At 43.0% G+C, this 19216-nt stretch overlaps 1 protein-coding gene across 1 annotated transcript in view; it reads right to left on the bottom strand.

Annotated features, from left to right (window-relative positions):
• Positions 1–19216, bottom strand: part of LOC139263409 (protein kinase C epsilon type-like) — a 321784-nt gene that overhangs the window by 46785 nt on the left and 255783 nt on the right. Inside the window, exon 11 of the mRNA XM_070879471.1 lies at positions 13807–13961. Coding sequence (XP_070735572.1) covers positions 13807–13961 — 155 coding nt within the window. The remainder of the gene's footprint in view (positions 1–13806; positions 13962–19216) is intronic.

Raw genomic sequence — 19216 nt, 5'->3', positions numbered from 1 at the left:
TTAATTCACTTTTGAGATCAGAGATATTTTATAATCTAAAGGAAAGGTTTGGAAAATAAGAGGGGTCGGGTGCATAATTGGGTAGCTTGTACATGAGCTGTGGACAGAGCCATTGATGGGCCAATTCACCTTTTCTCATTCCATACTTCCTTATTGTACTTGAAACTGGCCTCACCATATCTGAGATAGGGAAGGGTTTCTGTTCTTGATTGCTGCCCGGCCACCCCTACTGAGAGTGTACGTGTGTGGATATCTAAAAAGGATAGGGTCAGGCTCCATTATGTTATCCTCTATGGCCAAGCAGTCTGATAACCTTTCTGCACCAGCTGTACATGAAGGAAAGCTAATTGGATGTGGTCACAAAGAACAATTGCTACCCCAGAGGCCACATCCCAACTCGCGTTGTGGGTAAATGGAGGGGATTGGAGAGAAAAATGAAACAAAGTGCATGAGGATTTTTTAAGAAAGCTTAGCCTTGTCTGTTAAAACCAACAAAGGTAATATTCTAAAAACTTATACCATCTCAATCATTGTATCAGAAGCCTGCAGATACCTGAAATCAGTACAATCAATGGATAGGATTTTGATGGCCTACTCCATGCCAGATTCCAACCATTACTGCATTGTAGCACTTGTGACCTTCGTGACCCTTGACTATGGAGAGGAAAATCAGTCAGTATTCTCCTTTCTACCCCTGGGCCAGGAAGTATATGGGTGTGGACATTGGCTGAGGATAGGATCCGGCTCTGCTCTAATGCCTCCCATAGTCAAATAGTCTGCCAACATTTACGATCTAGGCTCACACATGCAGAACAGTCACAGTGGAGTTTTGCCGGAATCCATGAACTATACAGCAGAATGAATTACCGCCTTCAGGAGTGAAAAGGAGCATTAGGGAGCACATAAGAACAAGACTAATGTGGCTGCCCTAAGTTACATTTGATCTAGTGACAATTGTATCTCACTGAGGCAGCAGGAAAAGTGCGCAATATAGGGTCAAAAAACACTTCCTAATCTGATTTTTAATGAAATTTTTCAAGTGGAATAAGCCCCAGGGGATGATAATTTACTGTCGTCACCACCTCCATACATTGCATCTGAAAACCTGTCTGGGGGCGGGGGGGAAATAGCATTTTCTGAATAGAGACGGGGCTTGATCCAAGATATGTGCTCTGCTCAAAAACAACAAAACCTAAAAGCTTTATTAGCTTTTAACACTCGATAGCTGCAGTCAGTGAGCCTGTGACAGGAAGCATTCAGCTGATAAAGCTGTCACAAGATCGGAAAATAAGTTTGTAGTTTTTGGAACATCCTCCCTTTGAAAACACAGACAAATACTGTTTGCTCAATGATCCAAATTCAGAGAGTCAATGAGGGCTAAACACAGTGGCCATGTAAGGCTGTTAAGACTGTCACCACAGATTAGATTTGGAAAAGCATCACATTGCACTCAATGAACAAATTGATGTGCTGCATGACATTTTGGTTGCATTTAAGAACAAATTTTATCAACATCTGAGAACATTTACTGCTGATGTACAAACTACCACAAAAGAACATAAGAAATAGGATCAGGAGTAGGCCATACGGCCCCTCGAGCCTGCTCCGCCATTCAATAAGATCATGGCTGATCTGATCATGGACTCAGCTCCACTTCCCTGCCCGCTCCCCATATCGTTTAAGAAACTGTCTATTTCTGTCTTAAATTTATTCAATGTCCCAGCTTCCACAGCTCTCTGAGGCAGCGAATTCCACAGATATACAACCCTTTGAAAGAAGAAATTTCTCATCTCTATTTTAAAGGGCGGCCCCTTATTCTAAGATTATGCCCTCTAGTCTCCCCCATCAGTGGAAACATCCTCTCGATATCCACCTTGTCAAGCCCCCTCATAATCTTATACATTTCGATAAGATCATCGCTCATTCTTCTGAATTCCAATGAGTAGAGACCCAACCTACTCAACCTTTTCTCATAAGTCAACCCCCTCATCCCTGGAATCAACCTAGTGAACCTTCTCTGAACTGCCTCCAAAGCAAGTATATCCTTTCGTAAATATGTAAACCAAAACTGCACGCAGTATTCCAGGTGTGGCCTCACCAATACCTTTTATAGCTGTAGCAAGACTTCCCCGCTTTTATACTCCATCCCCTTTGCAATAAATGAAGTGAGGAAGTGTGAGGGGCGCAGGGAATATTTCCTCTGATAAAGCTTTTTCTGTACAGATGGTCAGAAAGGCTGCTTCGCAGGTTGTTAATAAACATCTTACTGCATTGCTATGGCTGATGTTGATGCGGTCTGACAGAAATCTTTGTAATTGTTGTTGTGCTTGCATATTTTCCTCTCCTGAGTTGGCCCATCGTCCATGAGGTGATTTTTCATATGTGAGCCTCGACAGCGAGGGTCAGCGGGCTATTTAACCGAATCTCAGAGATTGTGTAGATTGGGTCTCTACTCTTTGGAGTTTTGAAGAATGAGAGGTGGTCTCATTGAATCATGCAAGATTCTGAGGGGGATTGACAGGATAAAAGCTGAGAGGTTGTCTAGAACTAGCAGGCATAGTCTCAGGATAAAGGGTCGGCCATTTAAGACTGAGATGAGGAGGAATTTCTTCACTCAGAGGATTGTGAATCTTTGGAATTCTCTACCCCAAAGGGATGCTGAGTCATTGAACATATTCAAGGCTGAGATAGATAGATTTTTGGACTCCAGGAATATGGGGATCGGGTGGGAAAGCGGAATTGAGGTCGAACATCAGCCATGATCTTATTCAATGGCGAAGCAGACTTGAAGGGCCATATGGCCTACTCCTGCTCTTAATTCTTATGCTCTTAAGAGCAAACTGCCTATTCGGTACTCACGAAACATCAAATATGGACTTTTAGAAGGTTTGACTGGATAGCAATCAGGAATTGGCCATTTCCACCCCTTCCCAAACACATGACACACAAACCAACTATAATACTGGGATCGGCTAACTCCGCAGAGATCAGGAATCCTCTGGCTTGACCGGCTAAGCCATCATTTTGTTCAACCATTGCAGTTGATGTTGACATAGTCCTACAAGAAATTGCCACAAAGCTTCAGTCCAGCAGGGACACAATGGGCCAAAATGACCTCCTTCCGTGCTGTAAATTTCTATGATTCTAAGATTCTTAAAGTGTGTGTAGAAATATCAGGTTCCCACTGCTATGAGGTCACCATTACAAAATGACATTATTAAGTAAATTCAGCTGTTTTTCATATGCTAACACTTCATTATTTTTGGTTGAAATCAGTTTTGCAAGTGTTTCTGAGAGGAGAGGTCAGAACCAACAGCAAGATATGGCGAATGTCTCCATATATGAGATGCCCTTAAGCAACTCATGCCTTTATTGTTTGAGATATTCAGTCAGCAACTGGTGCCCCCTGTATCTGTCGCAGTCACAGATGGTGTTTGGCACCCTAGTATATAGTCCATTTATAGGATCTCCTTATAATATAGAGCGCCACCTAGTGGACTACTGCTCCACCTAGTAGACTACTGTGATAATCCAACTACTGCTGTAGATAACAAAAAAAGGGTCATGTGACAAAGTCACATAATGTAATGGAGCCACCTTGTGTGTATGTGCTTTAGTGATGACGTAAGAAAATATCACATTGGCGATGTAGGATAGGAAAATCGGATTCCCTAGCTCAAAGCCTCCTTGATAAAATGTAACATCCCCACCGACACCTGGGAATCCCTGGCCCAAGACTGCCCTAAGTGGAGGAAGAGCATCCGGGAGGGCGCTGAGCACATCCAGTTTCATCGCCGAGAGCATGCAGAAAGCAAGCGCAGGCAGCGGAAGGAGCGTGCGGCAAACCAGATTCCCCACCCAGCCTTTCCTTCAACGACTGTCTGTCCCACCTGTGACAGAGACTGTAATTCCCATATTGGACTGCTCAGTCACCTGAGAACTCACTTTTAGAGTGGAAGCAAATCTTCCTCGATTTCGAGGGACTGCCTATGATGATGATGATCAAGGAGAGTGTCAGAGTGCAGAAGGTCGCTAGATCAGTTTACTGCAAGCCACGTCCTGTACCATACGCACTCAAGGAGAAAGTTGAGCAAGAACTCAAAAAGACTAGAAACTGAGAACATTATCTCTAAAAGTAGAAGTGTTTTATTTTTCATACATTGTTGAACTGCCAGTCACAGCTGAAGAGATTGGTAGAGAGCAACCACGTGACCCAGTTATGTCAAAGGTGTATGATTATATAGCAAATGGCTCGCCAAACCAGGTATCAGAGAAAGATATTCATCCATACTTCATTTGTAGGAATGAACTATCAGTGGATAAAGATTATATCATGTGGGGTGCAACAGTAGTTATTCCAAATAAGTTCAGATCCAAATTGTTAGGAGATCTTCATGACCAGCACTTGGGAATGTGCTTCACCAAGAGTTTTGCACGCAGTTAATTATGGTGACCAGGTTTACATAAAGATATTAGAGTACATCGGTAGTCAGTGTAAAACATGTCAATCGGTAAGCAGAAACGACCATCATACCATTACAGCCATGGAAATGACCTCCCAGGGTGTAGCAAAGGTTATATGTAGATTTTGCTGAGCTATAAGGACAGCAATTGTTCATTGTGATTGATAGCCATTCGAAATGGGTAGAGGAGTTTCTGATGCGGAAAATAACAAGTAAAACACTAGACAATTTGCAAAGATTGTTTTCTTCATATGATCTCCGTCCTCCTGTATGGATCTGAGGCATGGACGATGTACAGAAGGCACCTCAAGTCGCTGGAGATATATCACCAATGATGTCTCCGCAAGATCCTGCAAATCTCCTGGGAGGACAGGCGCACCAACATCAGTGTCCTCGACCAGGCTAACATCCCCAGCATTGAAGCACTGACCACACTCCATCAGCTTCGCTGGGCAGGCCACATACTACGCATGCCAGATACGAGGCTTCCTAAGCAAATGTTTTATGCGGAGCTCCTTCATGATAAACGAGCCAAAGGAGGACAGCGGAAACGTTATACGGACACCCTCAAAGCCTCCCTGGTAAAGTGCGACATCACCACTGACACCTGGAAGTCTTACTGCAGTTGTACAGGGCCTTGGTGAGGCCCCACGTGGAATATTGTGTTCAGTTTTGGTCTCCTAATCTGAGGAAGGACGTTCTTGCTATTGAGGAAGTGCAGCGAAGGTTCACCAGACTGATTCCAGTGATGGCTGGTCTGTCATATGACGAGAGTCTGAATCAATTGGGCCTGTATTCACTGGCGTTTAGAAGGATGAGAGGGGATCTCATTGGAACATATAAAATTCTGACGGGACTGGACAGGTTAGATGCAGGAAGAATGTTCCCGATGTTGGGGGAGTCCAGAACCAGGGGACATAGTCTTAGGATAAGGGGTAAGCCATTTAGGACTGAGATGAGGAAGAACTTCTTCACTCAGAGTTGTTAACCGATGGAATTCCCTACCGCAGAGAGTTGTTGATGCCAGTTCATTGGTTATATTCAAGGGGGAGTTAGATATGGCCCTTGCGGCTAAAGTGATCAAGGGGTATGGAGAGGAAGCAGGAACGGGGTACTGAAGGAATGATCAGCCATGATCTTATCGAATGGTGGTGCAGGCTCGCAGGGCCGGATGGCCTACTCCTGCACTTATTTTCTATGTTTCTATGTTTGTCCCACCTGTAACAGGATCTGTGGCTCTCATATCGGACTCTTCAGCCTTCAAAGAACTCACTTTGGGAGTGGAAGCAAGTCTTCCTCGATTCCGAGGGACTCCTATGAATGAATGTTACTCAAACAACAGCCACGAACCAGGTTTTCATTGTTAAAGCCAAACTTGGCACAATCAGTTCAAGAAAAACAATGATGATGGAAAGATAATCATGATAGAGGTAGAGAAAGAGAGAGAAGTGTGAAATTGAATCAGAAGGTTAGAGTGATTACCATAAGAACATAAGAATTAGGAACAGGAGTTGGCCATCTAGCCCCTCGAGCCTGCTCTGCCATTCAACAAGATCATGGCTGATCTGGCCGTGGACTCAGCTCCACTTACCCGCCCGCTCCCCGTAACCCTTAATTCCCTTATTGGTTAAAAATCTATCTATCTGTGATTTGAATACATTCAATGAGCTAGCCTCAACTGCTTCCTTGGGCAGAGAATTCCACAGATTCACAACCCTCTGGGAGAAGAAATTCCTTCTCAACTCGGTTTTAAATTGGCTCCCCCGTATTTTGAGGCTGTGCCCCCTATTCTAGTCTCCCCGACCTCTCTGCCTCTATCTTGTCCATCCCTTTCATTATTTTAAATGTTTCTATAAGATCACCTCTCATCCTTCTGAACTCCAACGAGTAAAGACCCAATCTACTCAATCTATCATCATAAGGTAACCCCCTCATTTCCGGAATCAGCCTAGTGAATCGTCTCTGTACCCCCTCCAAAGCTAGTATGTCATTCCTTAAGAAAGGTGACCAAAACTGCACGCAGTACTCCAGGTGCAGCCTCACCAATACCCTATACAGTTGCAGCAGGACCTCCCTGCTTTTGTACTCCATCCCTCTCGCAATGAAGTCCAGCATTCCATTCGCCTTCCTGATTACCTGCTGCACCTGCAAACTAATTTTTTGGGATTCATGCACAAAGACCCCCAGGTCCCACTGCACCGCAGCATGTTGTAATTTCTCCCCATTCAAATAATATTCCCTTTTACTGTTTTTTTTCCCCCAAGGTGGATGACCTCACACTTTCCGACATTGTATTCCATCTGCCAAACCTTAGCCCATTCGCTTAACCTATCTAAATCTCTTTGCAGCCTCTCTGTGTCCTCTACACAACCCGTTTTCCCACTAATCTTTGTGTCATCTGCAAATTTTGTTGCACTACACTCTGTCCCCTCTTCCAGGTCATCTATGTATATTGTAAACAGTTGTGGTCCCAGCACCGATCCCTGTGGCACACTACTAACCACCGATTTCCAACCCGAAAAGGAACCATTTATCCCGACTCTCTGCTTTCTGATAGCTAGCCAATTCTCTATCCATGCTAATACATTTCCTCTGACTCCGCATACCTTTATCTTCTGCAGTAACCTTTTGTGTGGCACCTTATTGAATGCCTTTTGGAAATCTAAATACACCACATCCATCGGTACACCTCTATCCACCATGCTCGTTATATCCTCAAAGAATTCCAGTAAATTAGTTAAACATGATTTCCCCTTCATGAATCCATGTTGCGTCTGCTTGATTGCACTATTCCTATTTAGATGTCCCGCTATTTCTTCCTTAATGATAGCTTCAAGCATTTTCCCCACTACAGATGTTAAACTAACCGGCCTATAGTTACCTGCCTTTTGTCTGCCCCCTTTTTTTAAACAGAGGTGTTACATTAGCTGCTTTCCAATCTGCTGGTACCTCCCCAGAGTCCAGAGAATTTTGGTAGATTATAACGAATGCATCTGCTATAACTTCCGCCATCTTTTTAATACCCTGGGATGCATTTCATCAGGACCAGGGGACTTGTCTACCTTGAGTCCCATTAGCCTGTCCAGCACTACCCCACTAGTGATAGTGATTATCCCAAGGTCCTCCTTTCCCACATTCCCGTGACCAGCAATTTTTGGCATGGCTTTTGTGTCTTCCACTGTGAAGACCGAAGCAAAATAATTTTTTAAGGTCTCAGCCATTTCCAAATTTCTCATTATTAAATCCCCCTTCTCATCTTCTAAGGGACCAACATTTAATTTAGTCACTCTTTTCCATTTTATATAAATCGGTAAAAGGTTTTACTATCTGTTTTTATGTTTTGCGCAAGTTTATTTTCGTAATCTATCTTTCCTTTCTTTATTGCTTTCTTAGTCACTCTTTGCTGTCGTTTAAAATTTTCCCAATCTTCTAGTTTCCCACTAACCTTGGCCACCTTATACACCTTGGTTTTTAATTTGATACTCTCCTTTATTTCCTTGGTTATCCACGGCTGGTTATCCCTTCTCTTAGCGCCCTTCTTTTTACTGGAATATTTTTTGTTGAGCACTATGAAAGAGCTCCTTAAAAGTCCTCCACTGTTCCTCAATTGTGTCACTGTTTAGTCTGTGTTTCCAGTCTACTTTAGCCAACTCTGCCCTCATCCCACTGTAGTCCTCTTTGTTTAAGCATAGTACGCTCATTTGAGACACTACTTCCTCACCCTCAATCTGTATTACAAATGCAATCATACTGTGATCACTCATTGAGAGGATCTTTTACGAGGAGATTTTTGATTATTCCTGTCTCATTACATAGGACCAGATCTAAGATAGCTTGCTCCCTTGTAGGTTCTGTAACATACTGTTCCAAGAAACAATCCCATATGCATTCTATGAATTCCTCCTCAAGGCTACCCCGTGCGATTTGATTTGACCAATCGATATGTAGGTTAAAATCCCCCATGATTACTGCCGTTCCTTTTTCACATGCCTCCATTATTCCCTTGATTATTGCCCGCCCCACCATGAAGTTATTATTTGGGGGCCTATAAACTACGCCCACCAGTGACTTTTTCCCCTTACTATCTCTAATCTCCACCCACAATGATTCAACATTTTGTTCATTAGAGCCAATATCATCTCTCACAACTGCCCTGATATCATCCTTTATTAACAGAGCTACCCCACCTCCTTTCCCTTCTTGTCTATCTTTCCGAATTGTCAGATACCCCTGTATGTTTAATTTCCAGTCTTGGCCACCCTGCAACCACGTTTCTGTAATGATTTGTAATGATTTGTGCCGTCAACTCATTTACTTTATTTCGAATGCTGCGTGCGTTTCGGGAGTGTTTTAATACTAGTTTTTAAACTATGATTTTTAGTTTTGACCCCTCCTGCAGCACCTGTATATTCATACATATTGTCCCTTCCTATCACCTTGTGGTTTACACTTACCCCAGTGCTACTCTGCTCTGTTGCCTCCTGCCTTTTGCATTCTTTCTTGGGGTCCTGTTCATCTGAGCTCTCACCCACTCAAACTAGCTCGAGCCCTCTCCTGGGTTCCGAATACTCCTTGCATTAAGGCACCGAGCTTTCATGCTTGCCTTTTTATTACACTTTGACCCTTTAGAATTTTGCTGTACAGTAGCCCTTTTTGTTTTTTGCCTTGGGTTTCTCTGCCCTCCACTTTTACTCATCTCCTTTCTGTCTTTTGCTTTTTTCTCCATTTTGTTTCCCATCCACCTGCCATATTAATTTAACTCCTCCCCAATAGCACTAGCAAACACTCCCCCTAGGACATTGGTTCCGGTCCTACCCAGGAAGAGTAATGAAGATATGAGGCCCTCATACAATATCTGGTCAAGATGTTTGATCATGTTCAAGTTAAGTTTGTTCACATTGATCATATTTTACCTACAGATGTGGAAGGAGTTGAAAGTTGGAATGATTCAATTATTTCTGATGAGTCAGATAATCTTGTTACAGGTAGAGTACCAGTAGCAAATCCTACATCAGATGTACTAGAAACAAGTCCAAGAGAAAGTCAGATTTTAAGTCTGCAAGTTATGTATAATGATTATTTTGTTATAATTACTTCTTCATTAAGGAGGGAGAAGTATAATAGAGCTCCACCTAGTGGACTACTGCTCCACCTAGTGGACTACTGTGGTAATGCAACTGCTGCTGTAGATAACAATAAAAGGGTCATGTGACAGTCACATTTTGTAATGACACCATCTTGTGTGTGTGTGCTTTAGTTATGTTGTAAGAATATATCACATTCTTCAGTATGCAGTAAAATTATAGCTGGTTTCTGGTGCAGTAAGCAGCCAGTGGTTTCTGGATCCCTCCTATGATTGACATATTTACAGGAAGTTTTTGGGTGCCCACAATAACCAGCATGAGAATGCAACTCTCTGTGTACTACAATAAAGGTCAGTTAACTGCAGGATAAACTGTTGCTGTGCTGAAAATAGAACTGTATATATTCAACTTATTTACAAACCAACCCCACTGGGCATGAAACATAGAACATCCATTATACAGAGAGAAGCAAAGGGAGGAGCAAATTGCTAACATCAAATTCAGGTACGTAGGCCCCAAGTTTCCACATGATTTGCGCCTGATTTTTAGGAGCAACTGGTGGAGAACGGACTATCTTAGAAATCGCAATTCTCCACATTTTCTTTTTCTGCAGTTCTAGTCAGTTAGAACAGTTTCACTTTGGAACAGAATTTTTTCTACAAAAGGGGGCGTGTCCGGCCACTGACGCCTGATTTCAAAGTTTCCACAGTGAAAACGTACTCCAAACTAACTTAGAATGGAGCAAGTGAAGATTTTTGAAGAACTGAAAAAACCTGTTCTACACATTAAAAAATCAGGCGCAGGTTACAAATTAGCCATCCAGAACGAGATGGGGGGGGGAGGGGGGAGGGGGGAAAGGGAAGTCATTAAATTCTATAATAAATCCTTATTTATACTTATACAAATATTATACAAATAAATCCAACCTGAATAAACATTTATAAGCAAAGAAAAGATTAAATAAACCATCTTCCTACCTGTGTGAAAGTGCTTCAGCCAGGGAGAATTCTGCAGCAAGCCTCACAAGTTGAGGCAGCCGTTCGTTCCCGCCGGGGGGGGGGGGGGGGGGGAGGAGGAAGCCGTTCGTTCCCGACGGCGGGAGGGGGAGGGGAGGAGGAAGCCGTTCGTTCCCGACGGCGGGGGGGGGGGGGGGAGGAGGAAGCCGTTCGTTCCCGACGGCGGGGGGGGGGGGAGGAGGAAGCCGTTCGTTCCCGACGGCGGGGGGGGGGGGGAGGAGGAAGCCGTTCGTTCCCGACGGCAGGGGAGGAGGAGGCAGCCGTTCCCAACAGTGGGCGGGGGGGGCGGGAGGGAGGGAGTGCGGGCCCGACCGACCGAACGCAGCGGGGGTGGGGAGGAAGCCGTTCCAGACGGCGGGCGGGGGGGAAGGAGACAGTGAAAAGGCTGCAGGAAGCTTCACAAGTTCAGCAGCCATTCCCGACGGCAGGGGGGGGTCGTCGGGAAACGGCTGCCTCAACTTTCTGAGGCTTCCTGCAGCCTTCTCACTGCTGCAAGAAGCCTCAGTGCTGATGTGCTGATGGCAATGTGCTTTTATTAAAAAATGTTCAAAAATTAAACAGCTACAAAGAACTATAAAAATGGCCGAGTACCAATGTTTCCTTCACACTGCGTGTGCGCGAACGCTCCAACGCGCACGCGCAGGTTGCCGGCAGGAAAAAAACTAATTTAAATGGTACCCGCCCCCTCCCACTTACAAAATCGGCGCGAGTGGTAGGCTCCGCCCCCTGGGCACCGTGCCAAGCAGACATGGAGCTGCAGGGCGCTCCAGAATTGCGCGTTTTTTTTCCGGCGCGAAAAACGGCACCCAGCTCGGAGGGGCGCCCGTTTTGTAGCATTTGGAAACTTGGGGCCTATATTTCTATTCAGAACAGCCAATCCTTCAGAATATCAAGTTATATTCACAAAGGCACTCATTCACTGTGTACAACTGCTTCAACCATCATCGCAATTCATTGTGGAGTCGTCTTTGATTTCAGGTTTGATCTCAATTGAATGTGTTTACATTTGTACCAGCGTGAAAATGCATTAAAATCATTTTTTCCAATTTGTTTGTCCATGCTGAGCATGTACATTGAACTTGTTTATCTTTTTTGATGCAAATATTTTGACATTGACTATCATTCCACAGTGTGCTGGCATGTACAAGATCACAACCAGCTGATAGCAGTGTACATGGCATTTACTGAAAGTTGTAATTTTTAGGCCAAAAGTTGCAAGGTTGTGCGTCATGACGCTCCAACTGACTCAAAAAACCTTCAGGCTCCATAACTCATGAGTATGGAAAGTAATTTGTCACAGTACAAACATTTCACAACAAATCCCATAGTTTGAACCTGCTACTTCAATTTCCCAACTTCACTCTTCCTAGTCACTGGAATTTCATTTGCGATTTTCCAATCCGCTGGGACCTCCCCAGAATCCAGGGAATTTTAGTAGATTACAACCAAGGCATCCCCTATCTCTGTAGCCACTTATTTTAGGATCCTAGGATACAAGCCATCAGGTCCAGGGGACTTGTCTGCCTTTAGTCTCATTATTTTACCGAGTACTACTTCTTTAGTGATAGTGATTGTATTAAGTTCCTCCCTCCGTATAGCCGCTTGATTATCCCCCATTGGGATGTTTTTAATGTCTTCTGAAGACCGATACAAAATATTTGTTCAAAATTTCTGTCATTTCCCTGTTCCCCATTATTAATTCTCCAATCTCATCCTATAGGAGACCAACATTTACTTTAGCCACTCTTTTCCTTTTTATGTACCTGTAGAAACTCTTACTATCTGTTTTTATATTACATGCTAGCTTACTTTCATAATCTATCTTCTCACTATTATTTTTTTCGTCATTCTTTGCTGGCTTTTGAAAGTTTCCCAATCCTCTGGCCTCTCACTAGTCTTGGCCACATTGTATGCCCTTGTTTTCAATTTAATGCCATCCCTTATTTCCTTAGCCACGGGTGGTTATCCCTTCTCTTACAGCCTTTCCTTCTCATTGGGATATATTTTTGTTGAGAGTTATGAAATATGCAGGTACAGCAAGTAATCAGGAAGGCAAATGGAATGTTGGCCTTTAATGCAAGGAGGAGAGAGTATAAAAGCAGAGAAGTCCTGCTACAACTGTACAGGGTATTGGTGAGGCCACACCTGGAATACTGCGTGCAGTTTTGGTCTCCGTATTTAAGGAAGGACATACTTGCATTGGAGGCTGTTCAGAGAAGGTTCACGAGGTTGATTCTGGAGATGAGGGGGTTGACTTATGAAGATAGGTTGAGTAGGTTGGGCCTGTACTCGTTGGAGTTCAAAAGAATGAGAGGTGATCTTATTGAAACATACAAGGGGGCTCGACAAGTTGGATGCAGAGAGGATATTTCCACTCATAGGGGACACTAAAACTAGGGAACATAGTCTCAGAATAAAGGGCCGCCCATTTAAAATGGAGATTAGGGGGAATTTCTTCTCTCAGAGGGTTGCAAATCTGTGGCATTCTTTGCCCCAGAGAGCTGTGGAGGCTGGGTCATTGAATATATTTAAGGCGGAGACAGACAGATTTTTGAGCGATAAGGGAGTAAAGGGTTATGGGCAGCGGGCAGGGAAATGCAACTGAGTCCATGATCAAATCAGCCATGATCTTATTAAATGGGGGAGCAGGCTCGAGGGGTCAAATGGCCTACTCTTGCTCCTATTTCTTGTGTTCTTGTGAATTTAAATCTGCATGCTCCTCACTGAAGGAAGTTTCCAGACGATTCCTGTCGTAGCTCATCTTACAGTCAACAAACATTCACAGCTCTACTCCGCTCACCGGCAATGTTTAAAACTAGAGTCTGAATGAAAGTGCCAGTGAGCAGTGTGAAGCAGAATGTTGGCCAACTGTAAGAACGGCTGCTTACTGTACACTCTGGTGCATCCTTTCAGTGTGAGGTTGGCGGAAACTACTGAATCTAATTTCAAACAGTGGCAGTTACAGTAACCACATATTTTTACAGTTCGCAAACATTCAGCTCCCCTTCACTCATCACTTTCAAAAAGACGATAAAGGGCTAGCAAACCCTCATCATGAGAGAAAACAGAACAGTCGGATTAGTTTGGATTGCTTTAGTAAAGAACCACCACGAAGAGCATGAGCCTCCTTCTCCACTGTACATTTCCAGGCTTCCCTTGATTCACCATTGAAACAATAGGATCATCTGAGTCATCTTGTAATGATGGTATATGTTAACACAAAGACACAGATTTCAGTCTTACCTATATATAACTTTCTTGCTGTGCAGAAAGATGAGCGCTGAGGTAATTTCTGCAGCGTAGAACTGGGCACGCACTTCATCGAATTTCCGCACTTGTTGAATCTGGAACATTAAATCTCCCCCGTTTACATACTCCATCACAAAAAACATCCGGTCCTGCAAGAAGCAACACACAAAGATCAATATATTCTCACTAAACCCACTAAAATATGTACAAAAGACGAGAACCACACTTGCCATATATGGAGGGATTACAAGGGATGAGCAGAATAAAGGCAAACCAACAAAGGATTAACATTAGTTTTACAAGACAGTGTCTCAACTACAAGTAAAATATTAATCTTCACATCCAATGATGCAACATCCGAGAACAAATCCTCACTTTTCTCACCCATATTATCAGATCCAGCTGTCTTCCAGGATTGGTTCTATTGCTTTCTAAGATGGAAGCGGGCACTAATAGAAAGAGCTGTTTTGGAAAATGTTTAAAGCCCCAAGGTCAGCCTGGACAAATGAATTTCTGACATCCTTTCCAACAGATCAATGCTTAGACCAGTTGGTAAAACACTATTAATACATAAATCCCACATACAAAGAAGAAACAAAGAAAAATACTTTAGTTTCAATATATTTTTCTAAGTGTGTTGTACTGATTCACTATCACATATAGAATAACTAACTGACAATCATCTATATTAACATGCATCCGCATATCTTTTGCTCCAATGGGATAAATCATGATAATATTTTCATGTTCAATTTTTTTTTTACATCATTGTAACTGCACACCCAGCAATCTGCACTAGAGCATCAGCATTTATATATACATATCTATATTAATGACGTGGATGAACAAATGGAGAGTTGTATATCCAAGTTGCAGATAATAGATATTAAGTTATGAGGCATAGTAAATTCAATGTGAGGAAGTATGGGGTCATCCATTTTTGAATCGAAGCAAGACAAATCTGGATCATTTCTTAATGGTGAGAGACTAGAAGCTGTGGAAGAACAAAGCAATTTAGCTGTCCATGTAGACAAATCACTAAAAGCTAATGCACAGGTACAACAAGTAATCATAAAGGCTAATGGAATGTTGGCCTTATCTCAAGGAATTCAAAAGTGAGGAAGTGATACTAAAGTTGTACAGAGTCTTGGTCAGACCTCGTCTGGAGTACTGCATTCAGTTTTGGACAACAAACCTCAGGAAAAATATATTGTCCTTGGAGGGGTTACAGCTGCTGGATATTTAATCTGTATAAACAACTGACTGCAAGAGTTGAAATGCTTTGATATTTAAATGTATGCAAGACTAACATTAAAGTTTGAGATGATAGTTACCAATTATCTTGATCAGTTGCACAGACCAACACTCCTTGCTCATGTACTTGTCATACAGCCAACTGAGAAAGGGAGAATTACAGTTTGTTCTTTTTTATGTGATGCTAAACAACTTTATGCTGCCAACATTTAGAAGAGTGTAAACAAATTAAATTCTGCATGCTGAGACATCAACCCCTCTTTCATCATAGCCCAAAGTTCAGTTCTGCACCCACTGTGCACAGAGTGAGAATAAATTCAATGAGTTGCTGATTTTCCCTCCTGGGCCTTATGTGCTGGCCCAATAGGGTGAGCCCGGGCTGGCCCAACAGCTTTCAACAGTTTCTACCCGATTCAGTTTGCAACCTATCTGACCCAAATTTAATGCTATTGAATTCTTCATGCACTCATTCTTCTTAACCTTATTCTGTCACAAAGCTACTCTCACAGCAGATAGTATAGTTCCACATTTCACCTGTTGAATCTCATGAAGAGGGCCTGCTAGAGAGGGGGAAGCACATTTGAAGATTTCATTTCAATCAATCTCCAGGCTCAAACCAGAAATGACGTGTGGAGGAGGAAATGGGCAGGTTTTCTGTATCCAACATCACTTTCAAGGATTGTAGCTCTCCAAAAATCAGTGCCAAATTCAATCCTCACCTCGTAAATGGATTGATTCCTTGCCCATTCTTCACCTATGAATCTTGCCAGAGAGTGCAGAGAGTGTGAGCAGGGTACTTGTCTGGGGGCTGTGGCTGGCTGGGGGGGGGGGGGGGGGGGGAGAGCATAACACAGTTCAGTCCAATGCTATTGAAAGTGTTATGTATGTAACTATGTAATACTTGCCACCAGAGGGCACGACTGTTGGAGTCCTAATGGTCACCTGCACACCAGTGCAGGGCCAGTATAAAAGGTTGGCTGCCATGTTTTTTTAGGCACTCTGGAGTTGTAATAAAGACGACTAAGATCACACTAAGTTTAGCTCACAGTACTCAGCTTCGTGGAGTTCTTCTATACATAACAGAAAGTACAATCCTATTTGTTAAATTGCCTGTAGAGAATAGTCCAATCCTATCCTCGCCAGATGTTGAAACACGTGTTTCTAGCAATGCAAAGTCCTTCTGCAAGCATACAAAGGTATTTTCACAGTGCATCTATGCATGGCTGTTGCTTCTTCTTGCTTTTACTAAGGAAAGATGCTCAGGTCTAGCCAGTGCATAGTTGCACGTGTGCCGCCATTAATGAATCCCAACCTCTAAAATACTGGAAAGAATACTACACAATAAGGGTGATTTAACAAATTTTCAAAGGGGTTGTAAAATTTATGGGCAAAAGGTGCAATAAACAAAGTCTTGTAGTAAATTTTGAACAAAATGGGAGCTTGCTGCTGACCTCAGCAGGACAGTGGTAGGGATGTTCCAAATAGCTCAGCAACCATGGGTTAGGCTGGGGAGAAATCAGGCAACAACATTGTCACCGTTTTAAAAACATCTTCCTGCTGCCTGTGGTGTCCATCAGTTCAGTTGGGCAGCAGGCCAGGGTTACTGAGCCAGTTGTAAGATCCCTACCATTTAGTGCCTGAGATCAGATTGATCACCATTTATGTCAGCTGTTGCAGGACCAGAGTGATTCCTGTTGGGGTTACAAGATGAAGCACGCCATCTGGTGGTCCGGTTTCAAACTGACAACACATATCCATTGAACTCTCAGCTGATTGGAACCAAATTGGACATTCCAATAGAGTGGATAGAAAAGACCTATTCCCCTTAGCAGAGAGGTCAATAACCAGGGGGCATATATTTAAAGTAAGTGGTGGGAGGTTTAGAGGGGATTTGAGGAGAATTTCTTTCCCCCAGAGAGTGGTGGGGGTCTGGAACTCTCTGCCTGAAAGGATAGTAGAGTCAGAAACCCTCATAGCATTTAAAAAGTACTTGGATGTGCACTTGAAGTGCCGTAACCTACAGGGCTACGGACCAAGAGCTGGAAGGTGGGATTAGGCTGGATAGCTCTTTGTCGGCTGGAACGGACACGATGGGCCAAATGGCCTCCTTCTGTGCTGTAAATTTCTGATTCTACCCCAGTAATTTAATCCTTTAGTTTTACATGTTCAGCTCAATCATATCTGAACTGAAAATCCTTTAATTTAAAAAAAATATTTGTTCTCGTGATGTGGGCAACACGGGCAAGGCTACATTTAGTGCCCATCCTTAGTTGCCCTGAAGGTGCTGGCATTCTCCTTGAACTGCTGCAGTCTATGTGGGGATAGTGCTCCTATGATGATTCCAGGAAGGGAATTCCAGGATACTGACCCAGTAATGATGAATGAATGTCCAAATTATAGACCTTCATCTTTAGGGTGAAGAGGTTGTCTCATGAAGAAAGTGTTATGTATGTTAACTGGGTTTTACCTGCCATCGGAGAGCACGACCATCGGAGTCCTAATGGTCACTGGCAGATACATACAAGCCGTGTATATAATATTGGCAGTCATGTTGAATCCTCACTTTGAGAGTAAATAAAACTGGAGTAAGTTCATGCCTGAACTAGCTCACCGTATTAGCCTCGTGGAGTTATTTGATACTTAATAGAAAGGTTGAGCAGGTTGGGTCTATACTCATTGGAGTTTAGAAGAATAAAAGGTGATCTGATTGAAACATAAGATTCTGAGGGGGCTTGACGAGGTAGATGCTGAGAGGATGTTTCTCCTCATGGGGGAAATTAGAACTTGGGGGCATAGTTTCAGAATAAGGGGTCGCCCATTTAAAACGGAGATGAGGAGGAATTTCTTCTCTCAGAGGACCATGAATCTTTGGAATTTTCTACCCCAGAGAGCTGTGGAAGCTGGGTCATTGAATATATTTAAAGTGGAGATAGACAGATTTTTCAATTATAGGGGAGTCAAAGTTTATGCGGAACAGGCAGGAAAGTGGAATGAGGCCAAGATCAGATCAGCCATGATCTTATTGAATGGAGGAGCAGGCTCGAGGGGCCAAATGGTCTACTCCTGCTCCTATTTCTTATGTTCTTATGTTCAATTACAAGCATGCAAGAGTCTCAATTAGGAAAAAAAAAGTATTTTGGGGAAACTGCTGCATCGCTGGAAGGAATAAGATGAATTGCCCTGACTGGTACTTAGTGCAGAAAAATCCCAGAAATGCAGACTGTGGCCAACCATAATCAACAATAATAGTCACTCTTGAATAAAGCAGATAGAGTGATTTAAACCATTGACTGCAATGAATGACAGCATTTTCTCACTGTAATGGTAACTGATAAGAGGCAGCCTCTGCTCATCAAAGCACTGTACTTAAGTAGAAGCAGTTCCACAATCTGAACAGAATACGTGGAACACCAAATGGCAACACGGAAGACTATAACTATTGCAAAACCTTTATCAACCATTCTTTACAGTAGCTCTCCAGTGGTCTAATGATATGCTAAGTCACACAAACCAGGTTTGATTCCTGCTCAACTGTGGCAACAGTGCAGGCTCAGTGCCCTGGGCTAAGAAAGAAGAAAAAAAATGTAGTCAGGGTTGCTCTTCCTTAATACTATCCAGAGACTAATGCTGGAAAGCGCATATTTGGATGTTGGATGAAAAACAGATTTGGGCTTGGCAATGAAACCCTCTATATCCAATAACCTGTCAACACTCACTCTTTTGAGCCACAAATGAAAAACAGCCAGTTGAGCAAGGTATCAGATGGCTGCTGCACCCTTGGAACCATATCCCAGCGAGAATCGCCACCCTCAGTGGGTGGGAAGGAGAGGCTAGCTGTATAGCTTGCTTCTTCTCTTATTCTAAACTCAAAAAGCCATAAAAGTGCAAGTTATCGCAAAGAATGTATGTGAACAGGACAAAAATAAAATGACACATGGTCAACTGACAACAAAATCCAACATTAAATTTATGTTTGAGTTCAACTCCCAGTATTCCTAGAGCCAATATTGAAAAGGGAAGCTATGTTTCCCAGCATTCCTTGGAGATGAACACAGGAAATTGGTGCATAATCTCCTGAGGCAGTCAGTTTGCTTTAACTCTGGATCATCTTATTTTTAATACCAAGCCAAGTCAAATTCATCAGCTGACA

Source organism: Pristiophorus japonicus, chromosome 4 (genome assembly GCF_044704955.1).
Source record: "Pristiophorus japonicus isolate sPriJap1 chromosome 4, sPriJap1.hap1, whole genome shotgun sequence".
In the NCBI taxonomy this organism is placed as follows: domain Eukaryota; kingdom Metazoa; phylum Chordata; class Chondrichthyes; family Pristiophoridae; genus Pristiophorus; species Pristiophorus japonicus.
The sequence above is the reverse complement of the archived record's forward strand: the minus strand, read 5'-3'. Positions and strand labels throughout refer to the sequence as shown.